Consider the following 19,412-nt stretch of genomic DNA (forward strand, 5'->3'; position numbering starts at 1 on the left):
TTGGTAAGAATTCAGTTCATTCTATGGTGTTAGATATATTAGATCCCTTTAAGCTATCAGAACAAATACAATGAAGCATAATTATTCAGCGAAAAATATAATATGGCTTATAGAGAGGAGATTTAGATTGAGCTGGATAGTTGCTTTTTCTTTACAGACTGAACCTCCTCTAAATACTCCAGAAAACAGGGAATATACTGCTGAAATCATGTTTGAATCCTTCAATGTTCCTGGGCTTTACATTGCTGTTCAGGTGAGACTTTATTTGACATAGAGTTCTGATTTTTTAAGTAATACGCCTTAAGAAAATACATGGATTCTGCATCAGTTGCATTAGAGTAAGGCTGTTCTGCATCAGCTGCACTTAGAGCTTTTCTTCTGGCATGTGATCTAAATGGTGGTCATTTTGTGGGAACTTCTTTCCTGCTATGTACCAGCTGGCCCACTGAGATTTGTGCAGGCAGTGAACCAAGGCCAGGTGGGGTGTGAGGCCTTTCTCATGAAACTCATGCTTTTGGAAGTATTCGAAATATGTTCTGTCGTTTTGTAATTTATAAGTTTTGTAAAGTTTAGTTTTGTAAACTACTAAAATGTACTTCTTTATCATCTTTGTTTTCTTCTGATGGCTGTGGAGGAGTTAACTGGGGATATGTAAAACTCTGTTCCAGGTATGGAACTTTTGGTCCTGTCGTTTTCCTGTCACTGGATAACATGCTTAACTAAGCAAACTATGAGTACTGGTGGTGCTGCTTGGGAGGAGGGGCTAATCACTTCTATAGACACGAAATGCACTAACTGCCTCTTATGGTTAGGTGTGATTTGCATATACTACCAATGTGCAAATCACATTAATGTCGAATTTGATTATCAGATTGAGATAATAGCAAAATCATCACCTGTCTGTGTCTTATGGGATCTATAATTGCCTGTGAAATAAAGATCATTCTGTTTCTTGGAGGAAAGGATAATCATGATTTATTAACCATAGTGATTGCCACTTAAGTTTTCATTCGAAATTTCTGGAAATGCTAGACTTTCCTGCCTACTTTGAAGACATAGAGCACCTTAGAATAACTGCTTATCGGATGAAAGGGTATCACAATACCCTTTATTGGTTTTATTGTTTCTATGTTTAACTCTTCCATATTGTGTCCATGGTTTTCCACTACACTAGTTACTTTTGATAGGATTTGTATTTTTTTTTTTTAACATTCACAATAATTTGGTATTATTTTTCAGTAATGGTTGAAAATAATCTTATTTTTATTTTAAGTCATAATTCTGAGTTACTAATGTTTCTTGTAGTTATTTCTCGAATATGTACTGTATATCACACTTCTTCCCAAAGGAGTGGTAATAGCCCTGATTCCTGTATTGGAAAGGTAACATAGTAAGAAACCTGAATTAATATAGTAAACAGTACAAGTAGGAAAGGATACTCTTAGTACAATACTGTGCTGAGAAGTTCTTCTTACATATCTGAAGTCATCATATTGTAATCATTTGTATGCCAGAAAGATAACATGAGAAAGAATTTTGCATTTTCAGTCAGTTTAAAATTACTACAGCTTCAGTGGGATAGCACTAATATCCATCAATACTTTACTTACTGAGATTGTCTCAGTGCTTGAGTGTGAATTACATCAGAGTTCTAGTTTTCTTTTCCATAGTGCTGCTGCAATTATTTTATTTATTTATTTATTTATTTATTTTATATTTCAAATTTCTATCACCGCCCATCTCTCCCGAAAAGGGGACTCTGGGTGGTAATTACTCAAAACTTAACAAAGTGTATCTGTTCTTATATGGTCTTCATTTTCTTTTGCACTTTATTCTTGTAATGTTGATCATTGGGTTACATAATGCAATATAAATATATTGTATGATTTTGTCTCATGTGGCACTTATTTTTTGATGAACAGGCTTTTAGGAGATTATGCAACATTTATGCTCAAACTGTTTCTTTGGTAGGCTGTCCTTGCTTTAGCTGCATCTTGGACATCAAGACAAGTAGGTGAACGGACACTGACTGGAACGGTTATAGATAGTGGGGATGGTGTCACTCATGTCATTCCTGTGGTAAGATACAATAACAGTTTCATTTATTAACATACAGAAGTACAGTTCCTAATACTATAATTATTATGGAAAGTACAATCATTTGTTTTCAGCCTTTTCCCCATGAGTTAAGTGCTACGAACATGCCCTAGAAATTATGCAAAAGGTTAAAATTTTTGTTATTTTTTAACTGACATTAAGAGATGACTTCTTTGGCTTAGTAACTATAAGACAATTAACAGCCTATTTATTTTGTTTAAGATCAGTGCTGTCAGTGATAGCTAATCTGGTGTCTTCAAGATATTGTGGCTGATAGGAGTTAAATCTAAAACATCAGGAAGACACTTTGGTATTCCTGTAGAAGAGTTATGCTCTGCAAAGATTTCATGACAGAAAATGCTAACACTGAAATACTTGTTAAGGTTCTCTCACTCTCTCTCACTCTTGTGAAAGTGATATTAGATATTATTATTAGACCACGCTGTAGTCTGCCTTGAAAGTTATATGAACAGAAAGGCAGGATATAAATGTATTACAGAAATGCTCTATGGGTAGTCTGTAGCCTGGAAAAATCCAAGTCTTTTGTCAACTCTGAACATAAATGAGGGAGTGTGGGTGGGGGGAAAGAACTATATAGATGAGCAGAATTTCATCTTCTCATCTGTTTAATGTGACATCATCAGAATTGCTTCTGATGAGGTACAATGGTCAAGTACTTTCCTGCCCAGGTGTGCACCAGTTTGGGAAGCTTCAGTGGGAAGCAGAAGATGAAAAGTAGTCTTTATGATTTTCATTGAGGGCATTTCTTTTATTTCCAGGCTGAAGGTTATGTGATTGGTAGCTGTATCAAACATATTCCAATAGCTGGACGAGATATAACTTACTTTATTCAGCAGCTGCTAAGAGAGCGAGAAGTAGGAATCCCTCCTGAGCAATCATTGGAAACTGCTAAAGCAGTCAAGGTAATATATTTTGTTAAAGTAAATGGATATATCAGCAATACTTTTATTGTCTTCAAGGGGAAAATGGATATTTATTTATTAAGACCCAAATGCATATCGATATATTAAGATGCAAAGCCTGACTTTGTGTATTCCGTGCCATCCAGTGGCCTTCACAGCAAACTGCAGTGAAGCCCAAAATGGCAACCCACACTACAATTATGTACTTGCATCAGGATGTTGTATGTGCATCAGAAACGGCTACCCCCAGTCTGATGCTCTTTAGGTGGTTTTGACTTCAGCTTCCATAATTCAGAGCCCCAAAATGGACATCTAGACTTTTCTGTCTAGTTTTTCCTCAAGGTTAGCTATTTCTAGTGTGAACAGAGAGTAATGAAATGGAAGAAAAGGGGCAAAGAGAGAATATTTGAAAGGAGTTTCTCCTCCCACTGTAATAAATAAAGCCAATGGCAACAGAGAGGAAGGTACTAGGAAGGCCAGGAACAACAGTCTGGGAATAACTTAGTCTTTGTCTAGCTCTTCACAGTCCTGTATATTTTGGATTGCTGAATATTTTCAAGGCACTTGCATCCCCGTTGGAAAATTCCCTTCAAACTCGGGGTAGTCTACGGTATTCTAAATAGGGCTGCCTTTGAAGAGTGGAAACTAGTAGGTTTAGGATCCTCATCCAGAATGATGACTGGACCCTCTTCTGACTCTAGGTTACAAGAGTTTATATTGACTACCAGTCAATTTCTGGGCCATTTGGGAACACAATTCAGAAATGCTGGTTATATATTATAAAGTATTGAGCTTGCTTAAGACCAGTTTGTTTCCTATATAATCCAGATGGTGGAAGTTTTTTAGAAAAGCCATTCTCTGTCCCATGAACAATTAGCATGTATTGGGCAGAAACTTGAGAAAATATAGTCTCTGTGGCCACTTCTGGCCTTTGGTTCTCCTGAGGGAGGTTTTTTGGGCCTTTGATTGGGTCTTTTACCGGCATGCAAGAAGCTGTATAATAGACATTCAGATTTAGCTTTCTTGTTGCTTTGAGTTTAATCCTGTATTGTAACTTCACGATCACTTCATATCATTATGTTAATTTTAATTATTTGTCACCTAGGATAGATATTATGGGTAAGCTGTGAATAAATGTAAACATAATTAATATTAGGAACTGAGATGATACAGTAGAATCTCGGTTAACTGTAACTCAGGCAACCGGCACTCTCAAGCAACCAGCACAAAAATGAAGAAATAATACGTAAAATAAAATTTTAAATAAAATCAATTTTTAGCGGAAAGATAAATTTAAACTTGGTGCGCTGTGCCATGCCAATCCAATCCCCCTCCAGCAGAAAAGCAAGCCCAAACCTGGCATGCCGTGCCAACCCCCCAGCAGAAAGGCAACCCCAGACTGGCACTCCACACTTCACTGATCTGATCCCCCTCCAGCAGAAAGGCAAGTCCAAACCCACCCACCCCCTGCCACAAAGGGACCGGGCCGGCGCTCCAAGCCCATACCCACCCACCCCTGACAGAAAGGGATCGGTCAATCCCCTCTAGCAGACAGGCAAGTCCAAACTTGGCACGCCTATTTTTAATAGTAACCCTCAAGTAACCGGAAACTACTTTTATCCGGCATCTACCAAGCCCCATGGGTGCTGGTTAACCGAGATTCTGTTGTAACTAGCCAGCACTTAATTTTTCTTCTGTATGGGAGAGATGTTTTAATGCTAAATAGACTTTTAGTTCCACATTGCGAAGACCCATAATTCTTTTCCTTTCTTTGTCTGTATTTTTCTACAAACACATCTATTATTACTGATAGTTTTTTGGTTATATGATTGTACAGTATGTTACTATAGCAACAGTACATATGAGTGCGTTTTCCCATTACTGTCTTGCTGCTGAAAGAACTCCTAAAACAGTTTGGGCTCTCTGGATTCTGAAATTTTTGTTGGGGGGTAGGGGTAAAAATGTATCTGCACTAGTACCAAGTACTAATTATCTAAATATAGGTGGTTAATATTAATTTTTGACATCCTTCCATTTATACCAGTCTATGTCTTAGTTCTCAAGGAAGCTTTTAGTCCTGTTACATTTTTAAAAACAATCAGATAGAAAATGTGGATATTTAGTTATTGTGATAACTGTTTGTACTTCTTTTCCAGGAACGTTTTAGTTATGTCTGCCCTGACTTAGTGAAAGAATTTAATAAATACGATGCAGATGGTACCAAGTGGATTAAACAATATACTGGAATCAATGCTATCTCAAAGAAAGAATTTACCATTGATGTTGGGTATGAGAGATTCTTAGGGCCAGAAATCTTCTTTCATCCTGAGGTAAATTGAAGCATGTTGTGTGTGTGTGTTTTCTTCCTAAATAATATTTGACATAAAGGAGGGGGGATGGTTGCTACATTTTAAACCTATGCCAGTGGTGTATCTCTCTTCCCACTTTGGATTAGATGCCACCAGTGTAGTTTTTTGAGCTGGAGGAATAAATATTTCTTCCAACTGATGCCATTTTTTTTTCATATTGAATTGAACTGCTTGATTCATTGCTTAGCATGTGAGATGTGTAGGTGGATTCTGAATTGTTCAACATAAGACAACAGCAGGCAAAATAGAAAGATCAAAGTGATCAGATGACATGAGTTCTCCTTAATTCTGGTGTTCACTGGGCTGTATCTGGCCTTTGCAAGTGCACTTTTTCTCTCAGAACAAATGTTTCCTATTCTATTTTCCCTCTGCAACTCTGTGTGGCCCTGGGATCCACCTCTTTGTGAATGCTTAAGCACACATGTATCCGTATCACAAAGCTGAAATATTTTGCTTTAAATCATAATGATACTGTTTTGTTAGTCACTTTGATATGGTATGATTGAAGAGATGAATTGCATCCTCCTAGATCCACATAAGTTCATCTGAAGTGTTATATGTTTGAAAAACCCTACCTCTATATTCATATATACTGCAGGGATGGGTAACTGGATACCCTAGGGCTACATTGACCTTGAATTCCCACAGTTGCTGTGGGGTGGTGGCATGGTTTCTGTCATTTTGAGGTGGGAAAAAATAATTCTAATGTAAACCCTAAAACAACTTAACATAGCTTTAAAAATTCTGAAAGAAAGGCCCAAACTTTCCCTTATAACTCAAAACTCTCCCTGCAGAAAATCTTGTCCCTGTCTATTTTCTATCAATGCCTCACCACTGTGGTCTTAGACACCTACAAATGTGTTAAATACAGTCATAGAAAGCTTCTCCACCCCTGTTATACAGAGGGAAGGGGGCAGAATGGTGTGGGTATATGTTTTGCTTCACTTTTCTCACTTCATTTTCATTTTACTTAGGAATAATTCTTCCCTAAATCATGCCATCTTTCATATAAAACTCCTGGCCAAATCACAGTATCTTTTCTTATATTGCTTCCCATTTAATCTGTGGGTTAATTATCTCTACTTGTTAAATTTATTCCATCTTTCTTCTGGTTTTTTTTTCCTGAGGATGCCAGAATAATCTATACTTATCAGTCCATTCAATTTTTAAAACATCAGTGGTGTGGTGGTTAAGGTACTGGCCTAGAAACCAGGAGACTGTGAGTTCTAGGCCTGCTTTAGGCATGAAAACTGACTGGAGGACTTTGGCCAGTCACTCACTCCCAGCCCAACTCACCTCACAGGATGGTTGTTGTGGGAAAATAGGAGGAGGCAGGAGTATTAGGGATCTTTACTGCCTTGAGAGAGACATGGAGAAATATAGCAGGATAAAAATATACTACTACTACTAATAATAATATCCACTTCTGTTTTCAGTTTGCTAATCCAGACTTCACACAGCCCATCTCAGAAGTAGTAGATGAAGTTATTCAGAACTGTCCAATTGATGTTAGACGCCCACTGTATAAGGTTAGTGAGGCCAGAGAAGGTAAGAGTGTATGTATGTAAACAGGTGTTGATAGACGCACAGCATCTATTTATTTCTATTTCTTAAAAATCTTTCTCTCCCTCTCCCTCTCTCCTTTAGATGAAAGCAGAGTAATAAAAGAGAGCCAGTCTGGTCTAGTGGTTAAGGCAATGGGCTAGAAACCAGGAGACTGTGAGTTCTAGTCCCACCTTAGGCATGAAAACCAGCTGGGTGACCTTGGGCCGGTCACTCTCTCTCAGCCCAACTCACCTCACAGGGTTGCCGTTGTGGGGAAAATAGGAGGAGAAAGGAGTAATAGATATGTTCCCCGCCTTGAGTTATTTATAAAAATAATAAAGGTGGGATAGAAAATAAATAAAATAAAATAAAAGTGTTGATATAAATAACTAGAAATAAGATTTGACAGGATGGGGGCTGTATTTATCATTTGATATCAATGTTGGGATAATAACATTTGACTACGATATTAGCTGGTTGTGCTTATTGCTCCATGTGTGCAGTCTTCCACTACCTGATCACTAGGTCTGATGGGATTTGTAGCTGTTTTGGTGCAATATAGCATATTGATGTGAAGAATTAACATTTTGGGCAATTGACTTCATTTCAAAGTCAGCCTTACTCACTTTGCCCTCTGCTGCTGGAAGAGTTTTACTTTGATTTTCCTTTATGCTGAAATCAGTTGTTATGTGATCATCAGGCTAGTCTAGTTTGTGAAACTGGGAAAGAGTTTGTGACCTCCTCTGGAATCTGAGTCTCCCAGAATAAATGTCTCTTCAGAGCCCTTTGCACAGGTATACCCTAGGTCTTGGGGATAACTATGCTAGCCTGCTGTGGAGATGCTTTCTGTCAACAGAAGGTCATTTTATCTCATCTGAATCCTCTCAGCTGCTGTATGGCTTAAGATTTGCTTTTGTTCTGTAAATTGGTTTGGTTCACATTTATTAAATTTTGTGGCTTGGTGAAAGCATGTTTGGGCAATGCTAGTCTCCCTTCTTGGGGTGCTCAACATGTTATTTATTCTAAAGGCATAACATTGTCCTTCCAATGTATGAAATAAAGTCTTTGAACAGGTCACATATATTGAAATTGCAACTATCCTGCTCTTTTATGACTGGTTATAAATGTCATTGTTACCACTGTTCCTAATTTCAGAAGTGAATATCTAATTTCAGTGCTGCAAAGGTGATTTAATTTTGTGTGTGCGATTTTAATTCAGAATATTGTCCTTTCTGGAGGCTCAACAATGTTCAGAGATTTTGGACGGCGTTTGCAGCGAGACTTGAAAAGGACTGTGGATGCTAGACTGAAACTCAGTGAAGAACTGAGTGGTGGCAGACTGAAGGTTTGTTTCCTAGATAATACAGTGTATTGGTATGGATGGCCAATGCTCTGGTTTATATGTCTGCTTGGTATGGAGACCTTTAATGACATCCTTATATTACTGAATAGAATAGCATTAGTCTGATTTTCCTTGCCATCTTTGTAACTTTTCTATTATTGCAGAAAGTACTCTAATCTGTGCTTTTGAAATGAACAGTCTCAATGAAGAGGCAGTCTTTGCCACCTAAAGCAGCCAACTGGGTACTTGATGTTTTAGAAGTACATAGGCAATTGATCTATCTGTCTCATAGTGCTTTGTGCCCTTCGTCTTCCCTCTGCACCTTTTCCAGCTGGAGCTAATTCTGGTAATAACCAGCCATGGTGATATGGACTCTCTAGGCTTGGCGAGGCAACAATCCATTTTATTCATCTGCTTAAGGGAAAGGTTTCATTCTGTATTGTGAAAGAACTAGCTTTAGAAGCTTCAATACTATCCTCTATGAAGCAAGCATCTCAGAAATTATTTAATAAGATTTGATTTGAAGCATCTCAATTTTGCATCCCCCAAATTTGTAATGGCCGGTTTTGTATATTCAAAGTGCTTCAGGCTTGAAGACCAGCTGGCAATGATCTGAACAATCCCTTACCTGCTCAAAATGGCCTTTTCAGAGTTAAAACAAGGTTCAAATAGTTCAAATTGAAATCTTTTGCACACCTCTAATTTCAAGAATCTTTTTCTTGTTTAAAAGCTTCATTTTGGTCTTTACTAACAAGTTATTAAACTAGGTGCCTTGTTTGCTTCAACTCTGGACATTGAGCTCTGAGTCATGCATCACATTAGGAACAATGAATACTATAATTTAGTAGTATTTTTTATATAAATAGTGATTGCAGTGAAAAATGTGTACTTAAGAGAGATTTATTAGAATTTAAGAAAGGTGGCTTGGAACTCTGCTAAATAAATAATCGCTAAATTATTTTTACTGGTTTTACCGTGAAAACCCATTGGAATTAAGGCAAATGTTCACAGTGACAGAATATAATATATTAATATTAATTTTGAGATAAAATATTGGAAGCTTATTTGTACTAATATGGACTATTTTCCAGTAAGATTTTGCTAAAAGCTAGCCTCATTCTTTTTAGATGGAAATGCCAGGAATTAAATGTAGCAATTACATGTCCAAAGCATATTTTTCTCCTAAGATTTGCTATAAATGATATTTTTAGGGTTGTTTTTTGAAGCTGTTCAGCTATGAGGCTATATGAGAAATGGGTTACAAATGATCAGAGTTAATCTTCCTCCTCTCTAGGGCTAAGCAGATCATACTAATGAGTCAAGTGATTCTTATTATACTAGACAAAAAATAATTCTTTCACTTAAAGTTGTCTAAATCTCTTCTTAATACAGTGGTGAAAAACAATGTATAACTAAGTGATTGTGTTTTAATCTTGTGTAACATGATACATATTACCATATTGGATATAATTTTTTTGTAATGTTCTGCATCTTGTTTTATTCTTTGGAATAATGTTAAAGCATAAATATTTATACATAGTAATATAGTAAAGTATGTATATGCAGACATATATTATGCAGAATTAATAATGCTGTACTGATTTCGTTTTCCATTATAGCCCAAACCTATTGATGTACAAGTTATTACTCATCATATGCAAAGATACGCTGTTTGGTTTGGAGGATCAATGTTGGCTTCCACAGTAAGTTGACAAAAATGGAAAAGAAGCGTGAAGAGATTTTTCACTGTAACAATTGTTGTAATAGATATTACAGTAGGTAATAGTTATTACAATAGGTAATAGGCATTACAACAAATGTAAAAAATATTCAGCAAGAAGTTTCTTTAAGATTTTGATAAATAGAATAGAATGATCATAGGCCCAGTCATAACTGCACAAGTGTCTTTATCTCTTCTTGCTCTAGATGCTGCTTTGAACTTTTAGAACAGGGATAGGTAGCCCTTTTATCTAGGGTAAACCATATGAATTTGTAGGAGCTGAAGTCATCCCTTTGGCCTTAAGATTTCTCAAACAGGAGAAAATGCAGAACCCCTTGGATAGGTTCATGATTTTTAATAGGAGTACTGAGTGCCTCAAGCTATTTCAGATGGCTTCCTCAGAATGCAAGAAAAGGCTTTAAAAGTTGAGGTCTTTTCTCTCTAGAGCTACATGCATCCAGCCTCCAAATATACACTAAAAACTGAACACAAGGAAAAAAAACTTTTTTCTAGTCTACTGCTTATATATTCCTTTCAAAGATTGGAAACATTTATTTTTATGGGGGAACTGTATCATTTGCTATATATATAATTTATATATGTGTGTGTGTGTGTATGTGTGTGTGTGTATAAAGATAAATATAAACAATGTGAGGGCAAAAGTAAGGTCTTTTTTATTGAAATTATTTGTCCTTTCCCCCCCTCCCCCAAATGTAATAGATAATATAATAGATATAAAATTCCAATATGATCCAGTGCATTAGTTTAATTTTCCCTTTTGTTTTCTTTTTCAGCCTGAGTTCTACCAAGTATGCCACACCAAAAAAGATTATGAAGAAATTGGTCCTAGCATCTGTCGTCACAATCCAGTTTTTGGAGTTATGTCTTAAATCTGACATTTAATGAATTGAGTTTAGGGAGGCAAGGAAATGGTCTTTCTCAGTGCTTGTTTGTCTGGATGGTCGGTATTAAGATAAGAAACATGACTTGAAAATAAGAAAAAAAAAAGACCAAACACAATTAAACAGGAATATTTTAATAAGTGTCTCAACATGCTGATACAGTGGGAAGCCAAAACAATTCAAAGTGTTTTTTTTTCTTTTGACTGAATATTTGAAGCTGTGCATAAACAAAACAAAAGAAGTTGGTCTTTGTTCTTTTTGTGCCCTAATATTTTGTATATTAATGGAATATCCAAGATTTGATGGGATTTGATGGTATGTAGATAGTCAGCTCTATAATTCTTCTATTGTACTCTTAATTGTGTACAATGCAAGAGCCTGTTTATATTTCATACTTTTTTATACATTGAGAAAAAATATCAGTGACTGAAAGTAATGTTAATATTTGACAAGAAAAATACCAGTGACCAATTGGAGGGGAATTTGAAAACTAATAATGCCCACATGGAGCTTCATCATGTGAATCTCTAATAATGTTAAATTATGACCAATCTTCAACTTGCATTCCATACACAATGCAACTTGGCAAATGCTTTTGGAACTGAGGGACTAGTATCTTGGATTAAGTGATGCCTGCTAGTGCTTTCTGATTATTCGGTGCATTTTCATTCTATTTCTTGCTTGGGGAAGGGATGGGAAAGTAAAGACAAGACTGTTGGACAAGTATTGCAGTTCTGTAGTGTCATTTCTAATTGCAACCAAATATTCCAATTATGAAAATGGGTGTAATTCCACCATTCTAATAAAGACACAAACATTCTTTTTTAATATTCATGTGAGGCCTTTCAGTCTCGTTGTTCAATCATTTGTGAAGGTCCTTCTAATCTGCAATTACAGTTTTTCACTCCATAATTTGGAAAAGATGAAAGGGGATACATGTATGCAAGTGGTGTGTTATCTATTTAATAGCATATGCAGTTTTAGAAGCGTAATTCTAATTAAATATATGTTTTTCATGAGATTTTGGTAAATAAAGCTATTGCATTCTTGGTGTCTTGTGTCACAGATTTCATACTATAAGTCAGAATCAAATATAAGAAGTACATTTATGGTATATTTGGTAAGAAGTAGACTTGGTGGGACTGAGTACCAAGTACTTAGAGCGTTTACCCAGAAGTGGAAATATTACCATGTTTAACTGAATGTCATGACAAAGCTCTGCTTGACTGGAAGCCTTGAGTAGAGAAAGTTTCTGATCATTCAGAATGATAATAAATTTCCACCTTAGACCTTTTGGGTTAAGTGTAGGGTGGTCATAACAGGATGGTGGGACTTAAAGCGTATCCTGATTGTGATCTGCCTTTACAAATGTTAAATGTCTGCACAGAACTATAACCTAGTATGACATCTAGATCTAGAATTTTGTTAGGTATGGTCACACAGTGCAGGATAATAAGCTTGCTGTGAACTAGGGTTTAAGGGCTTACAAATCCATCTTAAATCCAAATTTGGATGTCCCATGAAACTATCACCATCCTTGTTGGTTTACCTGCTGATGTGAAGAAAGAAGTAAAGCAGAAATAGGAAGCTGCATACATGAGTTCATTCAGAAGTCAGGATTCTTGATGTCTTACTATTTACAAAAGCTCCAAACCACCCATAACTAACATTTGTCTCATAAAGAATAGACAGTATCACAGACTTAACTATATGTAGCCTGAAGCGAAGTATCATATAGGATACCATGATCTATTTTGTGAATTTCCTCTTGAAACCAGGGATTAGCAAGTTGCCATACATCTGTGCCAGAAGATGCTCTTTTGTATCTTACTATGATTATCAAATAAGCTCATCAGAAAGAGGTTGCTGTGCTTTTATATATTTAAGATTCAGTTATTTTTTTCAGTGAGTTTAGTTTAAAAATTAAGGTTATTTATACAAAATCTTGATTTTAAGGACCAATTATGGGGAAGGGATTGCATGATTGGTGTGAAAGGTCCCCTGTGCAAGCACCAAGTCATGTCTGACCCTTTGGGGGGATGCCGCTTTCGCGACGTTTTCTTGGCAGACTAGAGCGGGGTGGTTTGCCATTGCCTTCCCCAGTCACATAATTTGCATGATTATGGAAGTGATATAATTACATAAACTGCATCAGTTATGCAGATCTAGTAAATCACATCAATTACATAATTAGGGAACTTGACATAAATAATGTTACTTGTCTGAACTGCTTTGGAAACAATGGACATTGTCCATTTTGGGGGCCGAGATCTGAGTTAACTTTGCATCTGAACTCTGCTGAACAGGGGTTCATAATACGGAGTTTTATTTTCCATCAAACAGAATAGTGATTTACTTAACATCTCATGGAGGAACAGTACTTTACTTCAGGAGCCGCCAGCTCTTGATTCTGGAAAATTCAGTGTTGTTACACCCCAATCCTATACAGATTTGCACAGAAGTAAGTTCTGTGTTACACAGTAATTCAGTAGCACTTACACGGAATTCATTGTGGTTAAATTTGCAGTCCTGCTCTTCAAGTAAGTGATCTTGCTTATTTTTGCATTGTAGAGATAATGCCAAATATAGACCAGTTTCCCACCCCCAGTTCTTCAAACCTTGTATTACAATCCTGGTTTGTAAAAAGGTTCAATTTAGTTGCCAGCTGGTATGATTAGTTGGTGTAGTAACCTGTGGTTATACCAATAAAAAATCATTTAAATGCTTACTGAACAAATAAGAAATTTAAAATAGGAAGGTTTTTCTTCTTGACTGCTGCCAGTCCATCCTGCATGTGTCGATAAGTGAAAGTTAATGGTAAGAATTTACTTACTCCCAAGTAACTTGTAAAGAAACTGGATAATTACTTGTTTTTGTAGCAACTGGAATGCATTAAATTAAAAGAAACTTTTTAAAAAATCCAAATTTCAATGAAATAATATTACTTATAGATGAAAGCCACTGTTCAGTGCTTAATAAAATTATTGTGAGGAAAATATATGGATTTTCTATTTAAAATTAAATTAAATGAAGAATTATATGAAACTGTGTAATAACAATTAAGAATTTTGGCATTACAAGAAAATTGTGAAAGACAATTTTGAAAATAATGCATGCAGCTGCTAAATATTAGATCATGTATATAATATGTACTGTTGAAACCTTTAAAGCTTTTGCTGTCTTCTAGAAAGCTGACAGCAGAGAAAGAATTCTGCACAAAACATTGGTTCTTACCTCCTAAACTTCAGTATTTAAAACATAACTGTTGGCTTGTTGAACTATTCTGTCAGTTTGCATCTGGAGAACTTTAAAAAAATGTATATTTTTTATTTTATGTAGAATTGTAATATTTAGGATTTTTCTTTTGGTATACCTATATCAGAACTTATCTTTCTCCCATGACACTATTGCATAGAGAGGACTAATGTTCTATGTTGTCTGAAATAGGCTAGGCCTGCGATGATCATGAAACAAATTGGTATGTTTGATTCCTAAGTGAATACCAATGTACATTTGGGCATTGTAACTTGCTTTCAAGACTCCTTGCATGCAAAATACAGAGTCTTCAAATGTAGGATATGTGTACTCCAGGTAATTTGAGTCCACATATAAAATTAAAATTTATCCCCCCCCCCCATTACTGTGCCTTCCTATACTGATATACCTAGACAACTAATTTTAGGTAAAATCTCTTGAAGTTAGAACTTCAGAAATATCAACTTGGGGATTATCTAATTAAATGGTGCCTTTCATTTCCATTTTAATTGACTTTATCCAATAGTCAAACCATTGGAGGAGGAAATGGTTTGCCAAATTATGGCCCTCTGGTTTTACAGCCTTATAAAATGGCTATGGAGTCATAATAATGCAACAGGCCTAGATTCCTCTACATGTTTATCCTGTTGATTCATCACTGACCCTGTAATGCAGCATGAAGTCTTGACAGCTAGATAAACATTTGTTGTAATACGATTAATGTGATACACTGAGGTTACTTTAACAAGGAATATGTTGATTTCCCACCCCCCACCCCCCACCCCCCACCCCCCACCCCCAGCTGTACCATATTTCATAATCTGTTTTAAAGAAAATTTAAGAGAAACAAACATTTATGTTAATTTTGAAAGCAGTTTTTAAGCTCAGAGAATTGGAGAACGAGATCTAGAGAACTTGCATAGCCATACTTGGACCCCAAATCTGTAAATAAGAAGCCACTCTGGTTCAGAGTATGTGTAGTATTTATTTTGAATATCATGTAGAGAGGCCTTGTTCTGCATCTGTCTGTTTTTCCAACCTCTGTTACCAGTTTGGTATATAAACAAAAGGGTGCATGCATATGAAGGTGTCCTTAGTACTGAAAACAAATTCCTATTAAAAATGCTCTTTTTATAGCATCTAACCTGCAGTTTCAGGTCGAAAACAAATAATATAAAAGTATAATTTGTTTCCTTGACTATAATAATTGCCCCTTTTTTAGTTTTTGAAAGTAGTCACATTTCACTGGAATTTAATATTGTAAGGTAGTACTGTAGTCTATATATACATGCATGTGTGCTTTCCATCTTAAACTTTTCTATACATACTTATTGAACAGCAGAAATGTGTTAATTGCTTCTTAGGTAGCGATTAAAATGAAATTCAAAGGTAGACATTGATATAATGGTTTTAAACTCTATAATAATGAACAATATGATAAGAGTCCTGACATAGAACTCAATAGAATTTTTATTCAGTATGTCTAGAATCACCTCCAGTGTCTCTAAGGAATACAGCATTTCTAAGTACTGAAAAACATATTAATTAAATGCTTTATTAGAAAAAAATTAAATCCATGGTGATCTCTCTTCTTTTGAACCAATAATACTGATCTTTATTCTAGCTACAATCAGTATTTCTTATTTCAACATTATTACAAAATAACTTCAGACTTGAAGTAGCAGATAAAGATCAGTAGAGTTATTAAATCATGAGTAGTTGTGATTTCCATCAGTCTTTGGAGCCAACTCTCTGCTTATACTCGGAACATTACGCATCTTTGTTACAGCAATGTATATTTTCTAATATCTGCTCTGACTTTATAATGAAACTGGAATCTAAATGCACTTGTCTATTACTATAGTAGCAACAACGATAAGCCTCTTAAAGCATGCTTCCAACATTAGGCTAGAAAATGCAGAGCTCCAGTCAGTCCAAGCTGGTGATACTTGTAGATAATGATTATTAGTCATGAATTTTTAGAATGTGCATACTATATCTACTCCTTATGTCAATAGCACCAACCATCTGATAAATGTGCTGTCATTGTTGGCTGACATTTTAACAGCTCACAAAGAGAAACTGAATAGATCTTCCATTTCTGAAGAGGCTTAATATGTTGGAAAGAAATTGAAACCAATGCTCTATAATTGCAAGCATGAATCATTTACTAAACATCTTGGCACTGCAGACCCTATAAGTTATTCTTTTTCCTGATAGAATTCCTAAACTTAAATACCATCAAGTGGTAAATAGGTGGTTGGCTCCCCAATCAACTGATTGGGGAGCAACTGCATTACCATGTGAAAGGACAGGAAAGAAGACTCTTGAGCTGTTTTCTGTTTGCCTTGTCACTTTATCAGCTAGACAGCCTGGATTTTAAATAAGTATAAACATAGAACTGTGGGAGGCTCATTTTATTTTTGTTTTTTCTGGTTTACTTTGGGATCATGATTTGGTTTATTGTTCACGATGGGGACTGACCCTTTGGTTCTCTCTCAACTGCATTTTACTGTATGACTTAATTTGCTTTTCTGTACAACCTTTAAGATACTGTGTAAAGCTCTCTTGTTATTCCAAACCTAAGTTGCCTATCTTAAAATAAAAGTATAATGTATAATTCTGGAATACAAGCCAATATGATCTAATGTGTGTATAGCCCTGTTTTTTTTCTCCTTCAGTGTTTATTTTCCACAACAAAAGAATAATCCAGCTGATCACTTATGCTGATTTACATGATTTTATGTTTTTAGAAAAGAAATATAGGTACAAAGTGCTCCAAAATAGGTACCCATTGAGAAAAACAAAAACTTTAAACTTCTGATTTGTTTAAACCTGTCTACTCTCCTGGGTGTAGGTCTGGCAGTCCTCATCCTACCTGCCTTCAGGAGAGCCTTGAAGACCTGGCTCTTTCCTCAGGCACTTGGGTAGGATGCTGTGCATACCCACTGTTGAGGCTAAGTTGTGAAAACTGTGATAGCTTTCTTTCCCCAATATAGCTGTTTTGTTCCTGTTTTAATTGTTACATTGGTTTTAACCTTTATTAGCCACCCAGAGTTTTGTATGAATGGGCAGCCATAGAAATGAGAGAGAGAGAGAGAAAGACAGAGAGACTGTATTACATTATTTAGGCAAGACTAATATTTTTGTGCCAGAGAATGAACACCCTGGCAGTACTGGGAAAGGCCCAATTCAAGGTGCAATCCATCATTCTCCAGTTCCCTGAGGAATTATACTTTTAATCTGTCCTGAATTTCCTAATTTCATTGGATGACTGGCATTATTATGAGAGAACATTTTCCTTTTTCACTTCTCCATACCACATATAATTGTACCTACCTTTGTCAAATCAATTCTGTACTCATCTCCTTTTGCACTTCAAAAGCCCAAGTGTTGAAACCATCCAATACAAAGAGGTTGCTCTAGTCCCCAGTCACTTTGGTTGCCTATTGATGCTCAATTTCCAGCTCTATTCAGTCTTTTGGATGGGAAGTAATAGGCAATGCATGGTATTATTTGTTATTCACCACCCTTCCAAGATTCCCTTCCTGATCAATTGTTGCATGCCAGCTGAGATTTCTTCAGAGTAGATTGTCAGCACATTACCTTTGCTTATTTTGAGGTGTATTTATTAATGCCCAATCCCACAATCTGGAGAGATCCTTTCAGAGCTTTTTGTTTAGGCCAGTCTGGATAATGTGCCATCAGCAAACTTGGTCACTTTGCTGTTTGGCCTAATTGTTAGATGCTTATGAACAGCTTAAAACATGCTGATCCCCACATCCTTTTCCACTGTACTTACTGTGCATCTTTCCCTATCTGTTCTTCAATGAATGATTCATGAGAGACTGGTAACTTTGCAACTGCAGGCAGTCCTCCAAGAATCTTTGATAATCTCATCCTACTCAAACCAGCTTCAGGGTGAATGAGCTACAGGGATTGATGGGAGACATATGACTGATGGTTATAAAGATAGAGCCGGGAAGAGATGCTACTGCTTCTCTCAGGTAGATTTCAGACTATGTTATTTGGAGACAAACATTTCTTTAAACAGAAGTATTGGGGCTCTGGTGTATCTCTAGTGCTTTTCAGTTTCTACACAAAACTGCTGGGAGAGAACCTGAGGACATTTAGAGCCATTTCTCTGAAATCTCCACTTCATGGTATACTTCTCATGAATGTCTGCCTGTACTCATAATGAGTTAGAGAATGAATGATTCTTCTGTTGGCAGATGCTGGGAAAGCCTTTAGCCCAGGAGAGGTCAAAAAAGTCACCAAGCATTTCTATAAAAATAATTTATTTACAGAAAGCAAAAACAAAAACAAAACATTTAAAGGACTTAGCTCCCTTTGGAGCAAGCCTTGCTGAGCTACATTTCCAGCAGAGAGAAAAAAAAGGAAGTGAGAAGACAAGTCCGGGCAGCTCCTCCCCTCCCCCCAGGCTATTTGCATGAAGCACGTGAGAGGAGACAATCTAATACAACCCCTTCACCTGGCCAAAATGATTTGATACAATAGCAGTCTTAATCTATTAGTAGGAAAACCTCAACATCTTCCATCCTTGTGAAGGTCACAATTCCAGAGAAGTGGAGATTTCTGTGGATAGCTTCCCAGAAGGAGAAAATATGCAGTTTGTGATGTTTTAGGATCCAAATCTCTGATTTTCCTGACAGAGGCAACAGTCAAGATTGCTTTGTGTTAGCTTTGATACACCAGCCACATCCCTTTCTGGAAGAAAATGACTTTAATACTGTACATGTGCCAGTCATCTCTAGCCTTCACAAGTACAATGAACTCTACGTGGGGCTCCTGTGTATGTAGAGTGGAACATTCAGTTGGTATAGAACTAGGCAAATAAGATGGTTTCTGGGAGAACCAAGAGACAGGATTAACTATGCTGAAAGCATTGCACTAGCTGCCAGTTTGTTTTCTGGGTAAAATACAAAGTACCAGTTCTTGCATTTAAAGCCATATATGCTTGGATCTACATTACTTGACATAATTCCTCTTTCTATATAGCTCTTCCCCAACCTGTCCATTCACAAGAGCATTGGATGAAAGTCACTTAAATTTGTTGTGACTCTTCTTGAGGCCACTTGGGGCTGAGCCTCCTCTGTAGTTGTCTCAGTGCTTTGGAGTGCATTCCCTGCTGAAGCTGACTTGTGTTGACTTTCAAAAAGGCCCCAAACTCTCATCTTTCTAAACATGCTTTATATTGTTTATATTTCCTGTTTCAAACTGCTTCTAATATCTCCGGCT

The 19,412-nt window shown here is 36.4% G+C and overlaps 1 protein-coding gene across 1 annotated transcript in view; it reads left to right on the plus strand.

Moving 5' to 3' along the window:
- Positions 1-11,949, plus strand: part of ACTR3 (actin related protein 3) — a 41,052-nt gene extending 29,103 nt beyond the window's left edge. The window contains exons 5-12 of the mRNA XM_063288713.1: positions 158-253; positions 1,972-2,079; positions 2,877-3,020; positions 5,177-5,350; positions 6,826-6,918; positions 8,154-8,279; positions 9,896-9,979; positions 10,791-11,949. Of these exons, the coding sequence (XP_063144783.1) occupies positions 158-253; positions 1,972-2,079; positions 2,877-3,020; positions 5,177-5,350; positions 6,826-6,918; positions 8,154-8,279; positions 9,896-9,979; positions 10,791-10,886 (921 nt within the window). The 3' untranslated portion in view covers positions 10,887-11,949. The remainder of the gene's footprint in view (positions 1-157; positions 254-1,971; positions 2,080-2,876; positions 3,021-5,176; positions 5,351-6,825; positions 6,919-8,153; positions 8,280-9,895; positions 9,980-10,790) is intronic.
- Positions 11,950-19,412: the final 7,463 nt, after the last annotated feature.

The sequence above is a fragment of the Candoia aspera genome, chromosome 1 (genome assembly GCF_035149785.1).
Source record: "Candoia aspera isolate rCanAsp1 chromosome 1, rCanAsp1.hap2, whole genome shotgun sequence".
Classification (NCBI taxonomy): Eukaryota; Metazoa; Chordata; class Lepidosauria; order Squamata; family Boidae; genus Candoia; species Candoia aspera.